The sequence below is a fragment of the Brachyistius frenatus genome, unplaced genomic scaffold (genome assembly GCF_029030835.1).
Source record: "Brachyistius frenatus isolate BFR_SWC_R1_liver_20210118 unplaced genomic scaffold, ASM2903083v1 Contig_38, whole genome shotgun sequence".
Lineage (NCBI taxonomy): Eukaryota > Metazoa > Chordata > Actinopteri > Embiotocidae > Brachyistius > Brachyistius frenatus.
The window spans coordinates 1,093,392-1,112,835 of NW_027210637.1; the positions used below are offsets into that span (position 1 = coordinate 1,093,392).

Consider the following 19,444-nt stretch of genomic DNA (forward strand, 5'->3'; position numbering starts at 1 on the left):
TCTATTATTGCCGATATAGTTATTAGAAATCAGTGTAAGAAAGATTTGTACGTTTCCTTTACAGCAAGCTTAGGTTCCTTAAAGCAAACCCCGTAGACGACTGCATCACGCACAAGGTAACGCACACGGCGTGTTAATTTAGTTGTGATGGATGTTGCAACGTATACTTACAATGATTTTAATTTATGCAGCTTGTCGAAGTGATCAACCTGGAGCTCCATGATTGGATTGTATGATATATTTCTGGAAAAATAAGAACAAACCCAATCAATTAATTAGCATCGGCGATAATGCCATTTCTTTCTGATATTACAGTGCGTCATACATTATGCATAACTGGGCACAAACATAGTAAAGCAACCCTCAGTTTCTTGAATACAGAAGTGCCATTAGTGACATTTTTCTATCTCTAAGCTTCTTCTTCTTTTAAAAAAAATTTTTTTATGCATGTGCACTTTCAACTCCCACACATTTTACTGTGTCAAACTGTCACGCCATCTTTCAATGCATGTCTCGAAGATGTGTCTTCCCATAGTTCCTCTTGTCATGGCATGTTGTTATCCACCCACCACAAGTGTTTGTTTGCGGTCGTGACTGCCAAATGTAGAATCTTATTGATTTATAAAATCATTTTTGATGACATTTGTGGTCAACATTTTTTACACAAAAGCTGTTACAATAACTAATTCTGTCTTTTATACAGCAGCCTTTATTGGTGGTGGCGGCTATTTCTGGACTGGATTCAGAGCAGTGAATGGAGGATTTAAAACAACATGATGCAGCATGCAATCCAGCACAAGTTTATTGAACTAAATTTTGCCATTTACTGTTTGTTCTGAGGTATTTGCATTTAACTTGACTTTGTCAACTTCATGACTTTGCTTCACTATATTTCAGAGCCAAAAACTCTCCTTTTTACTTTACTATTGTTTATTGGACAGATAGTAGCAACTAGTAATTTTGCAGTGATTTTTGTCACATTATATGCACAATTATACAATGACAAATAGAAAACTCCATATCATGCTGAAATGAGCTATTCTGCATAATTGGTGTTTTCATTTTGGATCTTTAAGAATATTTTTGATGCTAATACTTTTGTACTTTTTCTTTTAATTATACGAGAATAAGTCTACACTGTTGTCTGACAATATTTACTGTGTTAAAAAAGTGAGGACCTGTTCCACCTCTGCAAAAGTGCACATGCATCTTAATGAAATAGTAAACCAAAGTTCACCCAAAGTTCTGAGGGAGGATGTTTTGTATTTTCTAATTTAATAAAAATGATAAAACTAAAATAAACAAATGTAAACATGTTTTGTTTTTGTTTTTTACAAAATAACCCACACTGAAACTCTTGTCTTTCCCTGACAGCACCAAAAGATTCAAATAACAATAGCACGGTATATCTGACGGCATTTGTGAAAATAGGACTCACAGCAGGAGCAAATCTTCCAGTAAGACAAAGAGATTGGGAGGGATCGCCACCAATCTGTTGCTGGATAAGTCTCTGTGCGTAGAGACAAATCCGCATCGGTTCGCCCCCAAAAAAAACACAAAACAACAAACAAACATTGATGTACAAATGCTGGGTATCTGACAGATGCAATACAGAGCTTCAAAGTCAAATCCTGCTCTGTAACTCTTTCAGTGTATAAGGGGAAGGATTTCATAACAGGAACACTGAAAAATAAAAATAAAACAGGACTTCAACAAGTTCCGCAACGACTGTAACTTACTTTTTAATGCACCCACAGTTTTCTTTGGTACCTATAGCGTACATGAACTTAATACAACCACTCATATGTCAAAGGGGACAGCTAAGGCGACTGTGATCTCCACATCAGGAAAGAGTTTTTAAAGTCGATTAAAAAGTGAGATTTTCAGCATGCTGTGACTGCAGACAGTAAGGTGAGAATATGTGCCGTGTTGATCACTTCTGAGGTGAACTGAAAAAGTTATAATGAACACTGTAACTCTGATGAAGCTATGGGTGCATCCCATTACTTCCCTTTTCTTTGGGGCCACATATTTTCCCCTCCAACTAGTTTTCAGCAACTCCAGTTTTGCAAACATTTACATAACAGTACTGAAGAGGAGAAGGTGGCCATTGAAGTGCATCATGAAGAGAAGCGCTGATACCTAAAAATAAAACTGACCTTGGCTTAAGTTCTGTTGGTTCAGCTACTGTCACATGCTAAAAGTATGCATGAAGACGTTTTATGTTGCAACAGGATTTAAAGTAGTAATTAAAAATGGTAAAGTCTTGGGCAGCTGCTGTTAAAATCCGATTCTTCATCTATCTCCCTTTTCTTCCAAAAAGTGTCTGGAAGTCAGAAATAATAAGAGCCATCGTGACCAAGACAGCATCCAAGTCTCACAAAGCAATCAATAAAAGACTGCTTAGTTCAGGCAGGGTTTGGGTCGGTTGTAGTCACGGGGGCCCTTTCTGTCCCATCGTTCATTATTTCAGTCCGTCCAAACCAATTAGCACGCTTTGTAACAACGGCAGCGCTCACTCATTCTGCTATTTCACTGCACAACATATTGCTGCTAAATCGGCCGACTGCAAATCTGCATCTCATCCTCCCATCCTCCTGGGTGGGTGGGGTGTGCGCTCTGGGATCTGAAGGAGTGTCTGTGTCATGCCTGCTCCATCAATTTCAGGCATAAATTTGCTCAGTTAATTTAATTGCTCAGCTAATTTAAAGCTGGAATTCGGTTATTTTAGAGGGTTTCTCAGAACACCGCATTTATTTTTAAATGCCGTTTTTCCTCCTTCCTCACATCTTCCAAAATGAAGTTGCAAAACCTTGGCTTTATTTTGTCCAGTTCTAATAGTTGTGATATTTTGTTTTCGCACACAGTTTGTTTTCACAATCAAACGAAAAGAACTTACAATTCTCCAAGCTTTTGGAGGACTGAGAAAGCCTGTTCATGTATGTGGCTGATCCTGTTCTGCTGCAGAACCCTGGAGAAAAGGCAGCAGACACACAAACAAAAATAATCATATTACAAATTTTTTTTATTTATTTTTTTTATCTGTGAGGGATGACACGGTGACGATGTGGACTTTAAGATATGACATTTCCATTTCGACGATCTGCTATGTAGATGCGAGCCTGCAGTTTGTCGCCTCTCCTGTCCCAAGCAGACATAATTCGTCGAATTTCTGGAACACCAGAACTTCCCACTGTGTTTGAATGCCATCAATGGAAAGCATGTACAAATGAAAGCTTTCCAACAACAAATGTGTTAACCATCTGTGTTTCTTTGTACTCTTTTAATGATGATTTTTGAAAGTGCACAGCTTCTCCTCAAAATAAAGCTCCAATTTGTTTTCCTGGCACATGAACAATTAACGTGATTGCAGTCAACATGGTCACAAATTGTGGGTCGCACGCAGACGTTGGGGTGACACGACTTTATGCCATCTGGACCCTTGCTGATACAGGAAGCATGAATTAGCCTTTAATCCCATTTAATAAACTGCCAGTATTGATTCCACACATGGGTCGGTAGCTGTAAATCAATTTTTGTGAAACCGAGGTTGCATTGCAAGCCTTTTGCAGAAAATTCAGGCATAAGTAAAAAAATGTAAAGCAAAAACTCTCGTGGATTAAAATATGTAAATTCATACTCACAGAACTGTCAGCATGCTGCACGAGCAGAAGGAGACGTTTCCAATCGTTTCAATGACATTTCCCTCCAAATCCCTGCAAGGAAGCATTATGAAAAGCACACACACAAAGAAGAAATGTACAGACACACACAGAAACAGAAAAGTCTCATCAAAAGACATGTCACTTTCATGTCAGGACAAACTTTCGATGTACAGACATCCGACTTACAGCCAGTTCAATCTGGGCATTTCTCGACAGAAGTCATCCAGCTTTGTCAAAGAGTTGTTCAACAAGACCCTGTCAATCACACAAAATGACACAAGGTGCAGGGCAGTTTCTTTTATCGCTCAACAGAGGAACACTCACTCAGCCTTAGCAGATCGACAAAGGCTCGTATTAGCAGCACTTCTGATGATTTGAGAGGATATCACAGGAAAGCAAAAAAAAAAAAAAAAAAAGGTATTCAGTAGAAGGGAGAACTCACAGTAAAACAAGAGAGTTCAGTCCAGAAAAGGTCATGGACGATATCTGATAGATATTGTTATTTTCTAGGATCCTACAACAACAAAAACAAAGACAGGATTCAGTACTTGCAGAATACTGATTCAAATGAAACAGCGTCAGAGTCAGTACAGATGTGTTCGTGATATATTCAGCAAAAGTAAACCAAAAAAAACCCACTATGAATTCTGCAGAACACTGTTTTAGTAGAAAACTAACATACAACCACTCCAGCTTGTGCAGGTCCTTGAACACGCCCGGCATCAGCACCGATATCTTGTTGTAGCTCAGGTATCTGAATAAGGGAAGACAAAGATGCTGCCTGAACATTAACAAACCATTATTAAAGTATTAGGCAAGCTTGTTGCCAGTTGCATTTAACCAGCTATTTTAATTGCATTTTGTAATTTATGTTCCCCTTCCAATAGTAGATTTTTTTTTTTATTGTTCACTTTATACTCTCCATCATAGCTTTTGCACTATGAATGTGCAAAAACAATCAGGCTTTGATAGTATCGGGAAGCAGAATTCGCTAAACTGCCAAATCGTTTGTGAACATTTTAATATTAGAAGGCTAGTTTTCTGGGAAGGCTTTGCACCACAAGGGTATGAGCGACGTCATCCACTGATGTTGGGTGACACTTCGAGGTCTCAGTTCACAGTTGGTGATTCAAACTATCCTGGGAGTGATGAAGGAGTAATTACTGTCATTTTCTGAATAGTGGTTTTAAAAAGAGTGCAATCTTTCAAATAAAAAAAGCTGCAATTTCAATCATGAATAGCTTAAGCATGTAAGTGACTGTTAAGGCGGCGGGTGGTTTGTTCAACCAGCTGTAATAACAACGGGAGGTGTCGAATGCACTCAGCCAACAATAACAAAAGCAACACTTATGTCCCATTTTGTTGAATGTGGAGCAAAATGGGCAGGCTATATATTATTTTTTTTTTAGAGAGAAATAGGGAAGTTGACTTTCCTACAAATTCCTTAGCTCCCAAAATGGAAAACATTTCTTTACGCACGGGGCTTTGAACTTGCGATCACAGGACACAGATTTTGGCAAACTTCTGCCACTGAGTCGGAAGCACACATACTGTAGCTAAAACCAATACAGTCTAACACAACAGTTCTGCAAGGTGGAAGTGATGTTTTTTTTGTTTTGTTTTGGGAGAAACTGCTTTTGAAAAGTGTTGAGTCAACTTTATTATCATTTTGGGGGGGATAGTGAAATTTGTTGTTCTGTTGAACTGCACTGCATTATATTGATAAATATATCTAGTTTCTTGTACACACTATGTCAATCACTATTTCAAATTTCTAAGAAAAAAATATATGACTGACTAAAGAAGCGAGAGGTGTCAGGTTATCATGGTCAGGTCGCATGCATGTGATTATACATTATTAATCACTTGAGCTGTGAAAAATCCATTCATTGATCCCAATCAGCGAATGCCAGTTCAAACGCTTTGCTTCATACTTACATAACGTTTGTGTTATCCCTGAATGATATGTGCTGCAACAACAAACAAACTTACAGTCTTGTTAGGTTGTACAGCCCTCTGAAGGCATCAGGACTCACATCTCGAATTTTGTTGTGCTGCAGGTATCTTAAAAAAAAAAAAAGATGGACTAAACAGTGTTAGCCTGATGAATTCAGGAACAAACAACAACAACAAACAGGCACAATGCCTAAATGTGCTTGTTGGAGTGTCAAACAGAGGTATGCTTACATAATGAAAGTTACTTGACGTAGAAAAATGTGCTCATTTGGCAGAAATCAGTGCTAGGGATCAAATAATTATAATCTCTTTGTACCTGACATAATTTTTCTTTTCATCACACACACACACACACACACACACACACACACACACACACACACACACACACACACACACACACACACACACACACACACACACACACACACACACACACACACACACACCACACCACCTGACAGCTGTGTTCTCTCTCTGCCACCTAGAAATGATGTTTGTTTAGACGTAACTCAGGGAAGTTTTCAATCCGGTCAAACCAACTGAAGGCTTTATAACGGTCTGACTCAGCCAAACGATTTTCTGGTGAGGGATCAGAGCTATTCTCGTGCTGCCACAGTCAGCGACGCTGTGTGAGGTTGATAAATGACATAAATCGGCGATAAATGGATCCGTACGCCGAACAGAATAATCTGGCCCTGTCAGCTTTCCCACCAGCCCTCTTTAGCCTCATGCATATCAGTGTTGTAGTTGTGAATCTCATTTGGTTGCGTTTGCCACTCAAAAGGTTGAACGAAAACATTGTGCTTTACTGAATGAATAATGTACAGTGCGCTAATAATATACCTCATGCATTATTAATGAGTATTGTTTCCCCAAAAAAGAAAATAGACAACAGATAAATAAAAGTGAAGGGAACCATTACGAAGATCAGTCATAAAAGAAATGGCAAAATTTATCCCGTGATGTAAATGGCGTAATACTGTATATATTCAAATAATATGTAATCCACAATTACAACACTCACAGTTTCTGTAGACTCTGGTACTTAAAGAATGTGTTCGCCCTCAGTCTCTGAAGTCGGTTCTTTTGTAGAGACCTGAGGGATGTGAAGAGGCTCAAAATGAGAATATAGATTTCACATTAACACCATAAACGATGCTTATTATGATGCATGATGCATATTATGACTGCAGAATTCAAAAAGTGGACCAGTTCATCGATTCACAAATATTTCCAAGTGTTTTCTTTTAGGATTAATGCGGTTCCAATCCCGGAGGATCATAAGATCACTTCAACTCTGAAATGATCAAATTGCAAAATATAAACAAACCACTCCAATACTGCAGCACATTTTCCTCCTCAGTAAATATGATCAATAAGTATTATCTTCGTTTTAACACAGAGTCTAGAAATAAGTTTAGATAGTTGGCAATTTGAATTCAAAATGTCACATGACATACATCAGTAGGGCTAAAAAAATGTGATTCCCCTTCCTGAAGTTAAACAACATTTGAATATATTATGGTAGGCAGCTACACCTGATTTACTATGTTTTAAATCAATAAATGCATATAAATAAAAAACATTTCCACTAAATCGCCTTTTCACACTAGACCAGTCATCAGAAGGGGAAATCTGTAAACACGGCGATCTACAGCTTAGTGGTCTTTTGCATCCTGTTTTATCAAGAGACCTTGAATTGACGAGTCGATTCAGTTGTTGACTCCAAAGCTTTTAATGGATTAAAGGATGATAAAAAGGTCATTCTCGTCCTCACGCTTATTGTCAAGTTTCTGTAGGTGGGAATCTTTTTGGACTTTTGGGAGATTTTCATCTCTTTCGTCTTGCCCTTCTTTAACATTGTATGCAATTACTTGTTATTTCTTGGACAGGTGAAGCCTCTCCACTCATAAAAATAGTCCCACAGATGTGCACAAGCAGTTTAGCCCTCGTTGTATGATGACTAAACCCTCTCGTGGCCATGATAATTAAAACGAAACATGAAAATGAAGTGATGTTTTTATAGACTCACACAATCTGAGTAAAGGACGAGGTCGGGGCGGATGGATGGGTCAACAAAACAATCAACTTGAACACTGGAAACGGTTGTTCGTTAACTGTTTTAGACAGACACTCATCATTTCTGTCAATGTTTTTTTTAATATTGTAACCATGACAACCTGTTTCCTGTTTCAGTCAAAAATACGTGTTGTTTCTTATAAATATGCCTGTTCCTCTTACCTTAAAGCACATTAAACCCAAACCACAACGTTTCTCTAAACCTATTTGAGTATTTTTTTCCGTGCCTGAGCTCTAACCCACACCCTTATCATAACATTGCAGCATCATTAAAGGATTTAATTAGTCACCTCCAACTGGTGGTAAGCTCCCATGGTTTGAGGGACATTATTGACCTTTGTTGTTGTTCAGGTTGGAAGACTTGCAGAAGAGCACTTTGCTCCACTTGTGTCTTGTATCTTTACAAAAACCGAGTGCTCTATGTCAACCAGGAAAGTGAAATGCAAAGTCATGGAACAAACTCAGCAAGGTAATAGTTTTCACTCTTTATTTTCAACAAGTTTTTCATGGCCGTGATAGGCCCCTCACGGTGGCAGATGTTTTTTTTTTTTGGAGTGGTGAATATCTCCTCAAACACTCCCAAGCTGTGACAGTCATAAACATTAATGACTGCCTGCTTGGGGAACTGCTCAAACTGCTTTAAGGGTCCATTTTCTACTCACATCATAGTGACGTTCATCGCCACCACTGGGATATCTAGGAGCTGAGCGCCGTCACAGTCCAGCTCCAGGTCTCGGCACTGACAGAGCTCAGGAACAACACCCAGCACTGAAGAGAGGGAGAGACGGAGGAGACGGGGAAGAGACATCAGAGGATGTGTCAATCAAATGACAAACCTAGCTCTGCTGGAGGAGAATGTATAAACCCTGAGATGAAAGCAGCACAGAAGAAATGAAAGCAGAATTTATTAAGACTGTCTTGTGAGACAAACACAGGTTGTCAGTACTTAATAACAGACTTACTGAATATTACTGGACTATAAGCCAGCCTTGATTATGTTTGATAGAATAACGGAAACAGATAAAATGATTTAACCTGGCCTTCCTGGCTCCAGAGAGTGAAATTATTTTTGGAAGACGTGTCAAAATGAGCCACACAGGCACTTTGATGAAAGGCTTTTTTTTTTTTTTTTTTTTTTAAACGAGCAAACACGTTTTAATTTCGAGAGTTAATTGCACGAATCACGTTTTACTAACATTTTAGCTGACTGAATGGCCAGTAATGGGGGAAAGAAAAAAGGCATCTGATTGGCAGCCACTCCACATGCTTGGTACAGGAGATAATAGGGCATTTTTGATGGCTAGATACTGACTGTATACAGCCTAATTAATTCAGCAACCCTATTCATTTCCTCGAGGTATGCATATTGTCAAATGCACACAAGTTGTACTCCATTCAATCACTGGAACACTCTTTTAACGTGGAGAGATGTAAGTGGATAAATAACCAGTGAAGAGCAGAACACGGCGAGTAAATAAATAGAGTATATTCAAGCAGTGTCAAACATTTTTAAAACAATTTGTGTGTGCATCACACCTCTAAACTGTGTCTAAAATACTGTTGGTAATAGATGAGATTTTAAAATCAAGTATTTTGGTCACATATGTTCTTTTGATTTGGTCATTTGGGCTAATTTCCTTAATATTCTGCTTATATCTTGCCAACATTAAAACTCCCATATACAAATCTACAAATTTAAGATGGGAGCTCGATCCTTTAACAGAAACGGCTTTATACTTTTAAAGGATATCAGCAAGAGTGAGAAAAAAACAAGTCAAACTGCATATAAACATGTTAATTAAAAGAAAAACAGCATATCAGACAATAATATGAGCGTTCCTGGAAATAATAGCAAAGCAGTGGATGTCCTTGTGGCTTAATAATGTCAGTCTGAAAACTGAAAATGCTGCAGAGGACTCTTCATGGAAAAGGGTTAGTAACAGAAATTTCCGTCACTGCAGGAAGGAAATGTTTGTTTTCTTGGCTGTGGCACTGTAGTATGGATCTGATAAATTTATGGACTCTCAGGCTTGATGGAGGGTTGATGAAGACGTCACATCAGATCTTACACGATGAAAAAGAAACAGTAAACAAATACACATTGCGAAATGACAGCTTGAGCTCGAGAGAGGTAAGAACGATAGAAACTGGAAATATTGCTTTGCTTTCTAAGCATGAGCTATTAAATGAATAAAAAAAACACAGACTTATACAGAACATTTAATGTAATAGATTTCTTCCTCTTTCTCTCTGCTAGGAGTGTTTTTGGTGTCAAGAGGAACGGAGGTGGAGGAAAACATTATGCATAAATCCCCTCCATGAATAGCGACATTATTGTTGTAGAGGGATTTGCATGCCCCCTTTGATCTGAGGATCTTTGTGTTTTCAGGGGTTAAAAGCTGTTATTTCCCAAATTGGTCATAGGTGGGTGGCCAGACTACCAATTTTTTTTAGGCCTATAAAGATGCTTTGATGTTGCCATGCACAGATTTGAGTTGTATGAGGATGTGGGCAAGTCACCCTTTCTGTGACGTGAGTGGAGAATTTCACTTTTTTTTAATGTTTTAAAGTTCCCTTGTATGTGAAGAATACAGTGGTTAATTTCGTTGCAATAAATGTTTCAATGGAGGATGCAGCAGCCAACGGAGGATTTTGTTTTTTACCGTCAATAACTACAGGAGAGTTTCACGCAAATGTTTATTAAGAAAAACAGCTGAAGGCACCGATTTGACAGTCGCTATCATAACACGACTGCAGAAGAAGAGAGGAAAAACAAAAGGATGTCAGTAAATGAGTCAAAGATTGAACAGACAATGTGAAAACGTGGAGGGAAGAAGGTGTTTTTTTCATCACTTCAGTGGAGCTGAACTTTTAGTGGAAGCTTTTCTCAGCTTTTCCATGCTCTGAGATTTTTGCCTTTGCGTTCATATTTTTTTTTTTTTTTTTTTTCTCCAGTGTAACTTGTTGACTTCTGCTCTGCCACTGCAGCCATACGGTAATGCCTGAGTGCAGAACACAAGAGCGGTCTAAGTGGGGTCTTTAAGACACCGTGACACCATGCCATAGTGTCTGCAAAATAATTTGATAAAAAAACAACAACTCAATAACAATAATAGCTGATAAAACTGTGCTGTTAAAGTTTTGACGTAACACTTTTTGATTCTGGCTTTGCTGATTGAAGGTCAGATGCCATCTCTGGGCTTTATTTTATGTCATGTATCTATACAGTGCCTGTCGCTCATGTAGTTCTGTGCTTTATTTTGCAGATATTTGTGGCCCCAGAGCTGCATGTCTCTGGTCTGTGATTACTGGCCACACCAACAGTTCATTGTCTCATGTGCGCTGTTCTCTCTCTGCTCCCGCCCTCACACCAACTGGTTGAGGCAGATGGCCGCCCTCCTTTGAGCCTGGTCCTGTCGGAGATTCTTTCCTGTAAAAATTTCCTTCCCACTGTCAGAGGTTTTCTTTCTGTTTAAAGGGGAGTTTTTCCTTTCCACTATTGGAAGTTTTTCTTCCTGTTTAAAGGGAGTTTTTCATTTCCACTGTGAGAAGTTTTCTTCCTGTTTAAATGGGAGTTTTTTGTTCCCACTGCCAGAGGTTTTTCCTCCTGTTAAAAGGGAGTTTTTCCTTCCTACTGCCGGAGGTTTTTCTTCCTGTTTAAATGTTTAAAGTTAGTTTTTCCTTCCCACTACAAAATATTTATCTTCCTCTTTAAATGTTTAAAGGCAAATTTTCCCTTCCCACTGTTAAAGGTTTTTCTTCCTGTTAAATGAGAGTGTTTTTCCTCCCTTATTGCTCATGTGGGAATTGTTTAATTGTTGTGTTACTTTGTACTGTGTTGTAAAGTTCTGTTGTATGGACTTCACTATGTCAAGTGCCCTGAAATAACTTGTATTGTGATTTGGCGCTACATAAATAAAACTGAATTTAATTGGCGCATAAGCTTGAGCTCACCTCTGCACATGACCTACTCTTGAAGTAATGTTCTGGACTGAGCAAATTGGGAAGCACTGATGGAAACAGAAACAGAGTGACAAACAATAATATTGAATGTCTGTGCAACAAGCTCAGGATTTCAAATTAAATTATTAGAATCTATATAAATCTAATATATATATTAGGACACATATAAGTAAATTGTTTTGTAATTCGTGACTATAAAAAAAAAGATCCCAAACTAACAAAATAAATATCAGCTGGTTCAGTGAACATTTGTGGTCAATGCAAAAATTGCCAATAAACGTCACTGTTATAAGTTCTCTTGAAATCTTAAAAAACATCCGACCACTGCTGCAACAGACAGTAACCGAGCTGAACAAGTTGTCGGCTGGTTAACGCTGAATGTAACTTGCGTCTACCCACTTTAAAGTATGCGTAGCAGAATGTGTGAACTGATCAGAGGCGCGACTGCGATACTTTCACCCCACCCTCACTGAATTACAAATAACAGCCGTAAAAGGTGTGGCAGCACAAACTAAGGCCGTACTGAAACTTTGCCTCCTGAGAGTCAGAATGAAAAGGACTGGAAATCACAGACTTGACATGTTGGACCATAAGATACAACCACAAATCAGCATTGAGGAAAGGCATTTGCATTAAGCAAACAGCTCTTCTGATCATGCACATCTATTCATTATTTAACTAGAATATGGATCTATTCAGAGTCTACACTTAAAATCCAATCCCAATGCTCACAGGAATTGTAAAGCTGCCTTCCTGGAGATTAAGGTGGAAGCTATTATGCTTGTATTTGCTTTTAATAGATTAGAAATGTATTGCAATGTCAGGGAACAGTTGGACAAGTACTGGAGATGTCACGGATATCAGGAAATACATATAATAATAAAGTAAATATTGTTTTCTGAACTGAATTTGCCATTTCTTAAAGTAGCAAAACATGCTAGGCATTTATTGTGGAAAAAGAGTTGGGTGTGTTTTTTTGTAATTCTCATTCAATAGATGGCATTGATTCTTAGTGAGCACAGCGTGGATGGTAGATTTCATACTGTCACATCAGGGGTGTGTGTGTGTGTGTGTGTGTGTGTGTGTGTGTGTGTGTGTGTGTGTGTGTGTGTGTGTGTGTGTGTGTGTGTGTGTGTGTGTGTGTGTGTGTGTGTGTGTGTGTGTGTGAGGGGGGTTAATAAAAGCATGAGCTGAATTTTTGCCAGAAAAAAATTCTAATAAGACAAGATGTGAAACTGATATTTTTGCTTTATCTCTGCACACACAGTAACTAATTATCTTATGTTATAGCATAGTTCCCATTTGCTGCCTCAAAAATGTAACTAAACACCATGTTTATATGTAATGACAGAGATACTTTGAAGGCAATATTATGTCTTCGTTAATGCAACCATAAAAAGCAGTTTGCGAGCAAATTTCCCGCTCTACAATGCAATCCAAATTATTTATTATTATTTAACGGGTTTTATGCTTTCATTAAAAAGACAAGAAGAGTAATTGGCTGCTTGTGTTTTTTTTCGTTCCAGTTTCTAAAACTGGTGGTGATTGTTCAGGTTAAAAACAACATAAAGACAGGTGGGGGAAAACAAAAAAAGCTATCTATCTATGCATGTATCTTCTCCTAACCTTTAACAAACATCTTGCAAAGACATCTCCATTTCAAAGCCTCTGTGCATCAGTGTGTAGTGATGAAACACGAGGGCTGCTACCCCACCTCCCCCCTCTACTGTGTGAATTACAAAGGGAAAAATAGATCTTAAATATGGTTTCTGTGGAGAATGTAATGAATATGGCTTAAAATATATGTTCGGTGCTGCTGTGGGCTTCAGTGGGAAGACGATCGATCCCACCCACGAAGCATAAATTCAGCTTTTACCTGCAAACCTGTCAGTCTGTGTGGAACTGAAGTAGAGGAATGACTTCGAAGGGTCCTCTTAAATATATCATTAACATTTAAGAAGAACAAAAAAATATGCAAATTTTCTATTTGCACAGATATTAACATTGTCTTTACATTGACCGTATGAAGATTTTTGGTAGCGCGCACCGTCACATCAGGCCTATTAAGTAGGAAATATTGTGAACACCACATCTAAAATGAACTTTACAGCTGCTTCTTTATATCGCTAACATGGCGGCCATAACGTATTTAATAACCTAAACAGTTGAATACAAGAGCAACATTTAGGAGAAAAATTATATGAAACTGAATACAAGTACTTACAGCACACAATGGATCTGGTCCCGGTGTTATGACTCGGCACTCCGAAATATTTGTCGAAAAGATGCGGCCATCCATTGTTATCTCCTGGAAAACAACACGATACGAAGATTACTTTGTTTTGTTTGTGTCTTTAAACCCATTTAGCTGTTAGTGAGTTTACTTTTGAGACAATTCAAACATTTCAATCCGTCACACTCGGGGACACGGCCCACACACATCTGTTCCCTCCCTGCATTTTAGGGATACTTACATTCCTGCAATTTGAGTAACATTAGCTTTAAGTTGAAGGCCACATTGACTATTTTCATTGTTAAAATTCATCTTTTAAAAAAAAAAAAAAAATGAATCAGGCAATCTTTTGGTGTACAAAAAAACAACAACACAATATCTCAGAGCCAAAGGTGAAGTCAAGTCGAGCCGAGTTACTTGACATTAAATTTGGGAAAAAAGGTTCTCAGAGACGCTTTGGTTGCTGTCCGCTTTAATGTTGGAACAAACCCAAACGAAACCTGTGAAGGTTTTGATGCAACGGTTTTGATCCTTTATCTCGCTCTGGCAGACTTCCTCTCCGATTCCAGAGAAGAGTCATCACAAGTGTATTTCCAACTATCCATTTGCTATCTGAAAACCAAGGCACTTTCTTGCAACAGCCAGAAATTAATCCCTCGGCCAATGTGCTGCTGCGTTTCTCTGCTAACTCTTATTTAATCAATTTGTGCCATTTCTTTCAGATACCCATCACCTTTGCCACTTCATCCACACAAATACGGTAGATGTTAATTTGTGTTAAACGCAAATCTGATTTTATTTGCTGCCGTTTAAATTTTTTTTTTTTTTTTTTTTTTAATAAAAATCTATTATTCCACTAAGTAAAGGTTATTGCTCAGAATAACTACAATTAAGACAAAGTTTCAATTCCTCTCTTCTGTGGCCACAAGCTCAAGGCAAAAAGGTTTGTAACTGTTGGTGGTGACGGCATTTAACCAGTAAAATTGTTTCTGATTGCAATGAAAACTCCACAGGGGGTACCATGAAATCACATCCACACGTATATTTTTTGCTTAGAAAACAACACAACTGGAGAATTTGATCTCTGGATAAACAATTATGTCATGAAAATATGTTATGATAATCTCTAATCCCCCTTTACACTGAATTCCTATACAATATCCGTCATATATAAAAACATTCATTGTCAGTGCTCATCGTGAATTGCAAACCGACTGAATATACCCTGTGAGGGGATTATTATAAGGACTTTGAACAAAGCTCCATCCCTCTGCAGGCAGTTCACATGATCTGCATAGCAATTTTTCCCATGGAGCAAAGTTCACACGGGCTACAACGAGGCTGATTTATTTATCTATGGTGTGTAGTGGGAAGACAGGTCGATAATGAGATCTCGGGAGTGGAAAGTGTTCCTCACACCAATGCCACTTGTCTGTATTAACACTGCACGTGTTGTGATTTAAAAACAGAAATTAAGTCATCGATTACAAATTGTGTTCTAATCTTGATTCTTTACTTTGCACGAGTTTGTTTCATATCATGAAAGTGTAAAGAGGATCAAACACTACTCCTACCCTCTGGGTTTGGCTCCCTAGTGCTTCTTCCTGTTCCCCAATAAGTTGTCACAAATTTTGATGTGCGCTTTCTGCTTAAGTTTCAGGTGCGTAAAACATCGCAGACGCACTCAATCTAACTGTAGACCCTCGATCAATACTGATTAAAAATTATTTCAACTGCTGAACTTTGTTACTTTGTAAAAACCTCACTACTTCTGACTTATCGAAATCTGTTTTACACATGATATTTCTGTAATCATCATCCAATAAATACACAGATGGCGATCACGTGTCAACCTTTTAAACCGGGACATGTTCAGTATTCACGCCGGAAGCAAACAATTTACTGTTAGTGGTCAAAGCCACAGCAGTGGGAGTGTAAGCCAGTGAAACCTTCCTTCATTTCTGCCACTTAGATTTATGTTTAGCATCCTACAATTCAATGGGTAGTAGTACTTCAAAGGAGGTGGGAGGTCTTGCACCAATTCACTCTATTTTGGGTGTGAAATCCAAATCTCACACAGCTGTAAATGCTGTAGTCCGTCAGCTTTGATAGAAGAACAGGGCTGCTGGCACTAATTCACAAGCCTCTCACAAACTTGAGTGTGTTTGGATAGAAAACACACACAATTCAAACAAAGAGCAAGGTAAAAGATAAAGAGAACACACTTGAGACAATCCCGCTGAGTAAAAAATGTAACACACCAAGAGCTCATTTTCAGATACAGGTCAACGAGACACGGTGAAAAAAAGCACCATATTCAGTGCAGATAATGTTGCCAAGAAACATTGCATCATCGACACACACCGATCCACACACCGGGACTGTGCTCTGCTATTTTTGAAGAGTTTCCCTCTGTTGTCGCTATTAAAGACAACAGCGTCTTCACATTTAAAACCTGTTAGGTAACCCTTCAAAATGCAGAAATGGTGAATTTGTTTCTGTTGTATGTACTTTAATTTTCAATTACCATGCTAAAACAGCATGTTGTTTACCACATAGAAATCTATATTTGCACACTGCACACATGATGAAAGGAGATTACCAGCTAGGGATGGTATTTAAGTATTTACTTTGTAGTCTGTATCACATTAAACTTGAACATAATTAAGTTAATTAACTGTGGTTGCACATGTTGCTTTAACATTTTATTGCCGGCATAAACATGGTGAATATTCTCCTGCCAACAAGAACATAACGTGAATTCAAAAATAACATATATGCCAGTTTTTTAAAGTGCTAACTAGACTTTGGACTTTCAAAGGGAAACATTAACGTGCCTGTTCTTGAAAAGAAAAGAGTTTTTTCTCTGTTGACTGTTTAGCATGTACCATATGAACCATAAAATAACAGTGTATCTCCCCACTTATATGCACAAATACATAAAATAATCGAGTTTAACTTTACATAGAAAATTTCAACTCGATAAAACTTGCTCCAACAGTAGTTGGAACACAAAACTAACCTGAAGGAGTTAATGATAATCTCAATGACTGAAGGATCAAATGTGGTGACATTATGGTTCTGAGCACAGGTTTCTCATGTCGTCTATTTTTCATCTGCTGCTGTCACCGGCTGAACCTTTTGACATTTCCGCATGAAAGGACCGGGTAATTGCAATTAGACAACACCTGCAACATTCCTGGTTCACATGATGTTCATGACCTTTTTGGAAATGTTGTACGACAAACGTTGAGGGGCATGTTTTAGGATTTGGACATTTTATGGACTCCGGCATTTGAAAAAAACTATAAAAATTGGTGCAACAAAGAGAAACATGTTTAAGTAAAATATAAAAATATAGAATTGCTCTAACCTATGAAAACAGTAAGGAACTCCATAACTATCTTTATACAGATAGATTTTTATCAGTTTTAATAAATGAGTACATGAATATAGACATTTTCTTGGATTATACATATCATAGTGTAGACATGTATTCATCTGTATAGAAATTCAGTTCAATGAAAGAATAATTGATCATGAAAATAATTGTCAATAACTTCCAAAATGCTTATGAATATAGTTTTTCCTACTCGAAGTCATATTTATTTATAAGCAGTACATCATGTTTAGGTAGGTAAGAAAAGTCACCGCGTGGGTTTAGCCAATTAATTTTGCTACAGACTGAAAAGGTCCCCCTTTGATTTTGTCACACTTGTTTGGGAAATGTCTTTGTGCAAAGCTAAAAGGTCATCGGTGTTTCATATTTTGCACCAATTTCACAATAAGGAGGATCTAAATACACAACACCAGAGGCGGGAGATTAAAAGGAAAAGGGGAGTTCAGATGTGGTCAGCAGATTACAGGCAAACAAAAACACAAGTAAGAAAAAAGGGAAAAATGAATTCACAAGGGGAAAAAACGAACTACAAAGTGGAATGGTTGGAGATGAATGACCACAGGAAGTACAGACACAATCTGGAAACTGTAAAAGGAAAGACGCAGGCAAGACAGTTGACAAGACAGCTAATGAGCATGTGTCCAAAGGTGTAAAGGTATTCCTTTCAAAATGGACAAACTGAAGGTAAAGATTACTTTCTTTCAACTGGAATAAATCAGTTTTGCTTCCATTTGAACCCGTGAACAGCTTTACTAGCATGTGCGAACAAAAAAGTCAGAGACTGCACCAACAACAACCAAAAACTGTCCCTGTAACACTTGAAAACATCATGGTAGAAGTGTGCGTCGAGTCTGACCCTGATAGAAGGATTCACAGTGCAAAACCCCACGAATTTCAAAGAAAACCACCTAATATGCTCTTGGTTGTGCTCCTTCCTGGGATGAACTGTCTTCAGCCTTAAATCCCGAAACGTGAATTCCGCTCAAAACACCTCAGCCGGCTAACTGCTTCATTGACGTAGATTTTCTCAAGGCGTTTCGAGGGAGTCCATCGCCATGTTTCCCGAGTTTGACATCTGATGTACGCTCTGTGCTCAAGTCTATGGTGAGACGGTATCACGCACACCAGTGGTATACAAAACGCAAAACTCTTGTGTCAAAGGTGCTGATGTTGATAAAGTGATTAACTGAGAATACAGTTTATTATCTCATTCAATGTTTAAAAATATTTGATCATCAACAAATGATTAAGAATAGCAAGATTAAAAGCAAAATGGCAGATCTGCAGAAAAAGATAATGAATGTCGAATAAAGATATGTACAACATATATATATCACAAAAACAGTGTTCACCTGTCACACAGAGGTGAAAAGACACCTCACATAACACTGATGTACATTGTTATGGTGAAAGCTAAGATGTTTTTTATGATAATGGATTTGAATAAGAGTGTAGGGAAAAAGAGCTCCGCTGTCTTTGTGGTGTGTCCCGGAGACGATTGTTTGTTCAGGAATCTCCTGCTCCTCTCTGACTCAATTGTCTCCAGGCTTTGACAAATGACAGCTCTGCTGTTGTGGAATGGGTTTATTGTTTCACGGCTGACGTCTCTGGCACTGACACTGCTCCCCCAGCAGACCACAGATCAGTAGATGGCTGCTGCGACCGCAGACGGGTGGAAGATCGCCAGCATCTCGATATATACTGAAAGATCTGACCTTCCTCAACAAATACAACCTGCTCATCCTGATTCTTGTTAGCAGCTTCGGTGTTGTTATTCTACTCGGGCCTGTTGGTTGAAGTGTACAATGTTGAAATATTCCCTGTATAATCAGGCAGTTGTTGGCCCTGTGGATACGAGTTTCTGTCTTGAGATTAAATTCTCACGCTCGTTTGCCTCTTGTGCTGCAGCTCGGCACTCAGCATTATAAAGCTGCTGCAGAAAATTGATGTTTACAACCTGTCAGTAGCTTCATGTGGCAGCTAATAGACACTAAAAGTGGAGGCAGACAGCATTACGGTACTTGTAAATTTGGCACAAACGCCATCGTTAACACGTAGGTACGTTACAAGTGCAGATTGTACAGTCTCTCAAGGGGCAAATATGTAATTTGTGGTGAATTGCAACCTATTTAGCTCCATATAATC

General features: G+C 38.3%; 1 protein-coding gene across 2 annotated transcripts in view; it reads right to left on the reverse strand.

Moving 5' to 3' along the window:
• rxfp1 (relaxin family peptide receptor 1) overlaps nucleotides 1–19,444 on the reverse strand; it is a 61,727-nt gene that overhangs the window by 11,916 nt on the left and 30,367 nt on the right. For both annotated transcript variants that reach the window (XM_069701747.1, XM_069701748.1), the window contains exons 3-13: nucleotides 13,891–13,974; nucleotides 8,366–8,471; nucleotides 6,649–6,720; nucleotides 5,658–5,729; nucleotides 4,348–4,419; nucleotides 4,108–4,179; nucleotides 3,852–3,920; nucleotides 3,645–3,716; nucleotides 2,900–2,971; nucleotides 1,439–1,510; nucleotides 172–243 (exon numbers count right to left, since the gene is read on the reverse strand). In XM_069701747.1, the coding sequence (XP_069557848.1) occupies nucleotides 172–243; nucleotides 1,439–1,510; nucleotides 2,900–2,971; nucleotides 3,645–3,716; nucleotides 3,852–3,920; nucleotides 4,108–4,179; nucleotides 4,348–4,419; nucleotides 5,658–5,729; nucleotides 6,649–6,720; nucleotides 8,366–8,471; nucleotides 13,891–13,974 (835 nt within the window). The remainder of the gene's footprint in view (nucleotides 1–171; nucleotides 244–1,438; nucleotides 1,511–2,899; nucleotides 2,972–3,644; nucleotides 3,717–3,851; nucleotides 3,921–4,107; nucleotides 4,180–4,347; nucleotides 4,420–5,657; nucleotides 5,730–6,648; nucleotides 6,721–8,365; nucleotides 8,472–13,890; nucleotides 13,975–19,444) is intronic.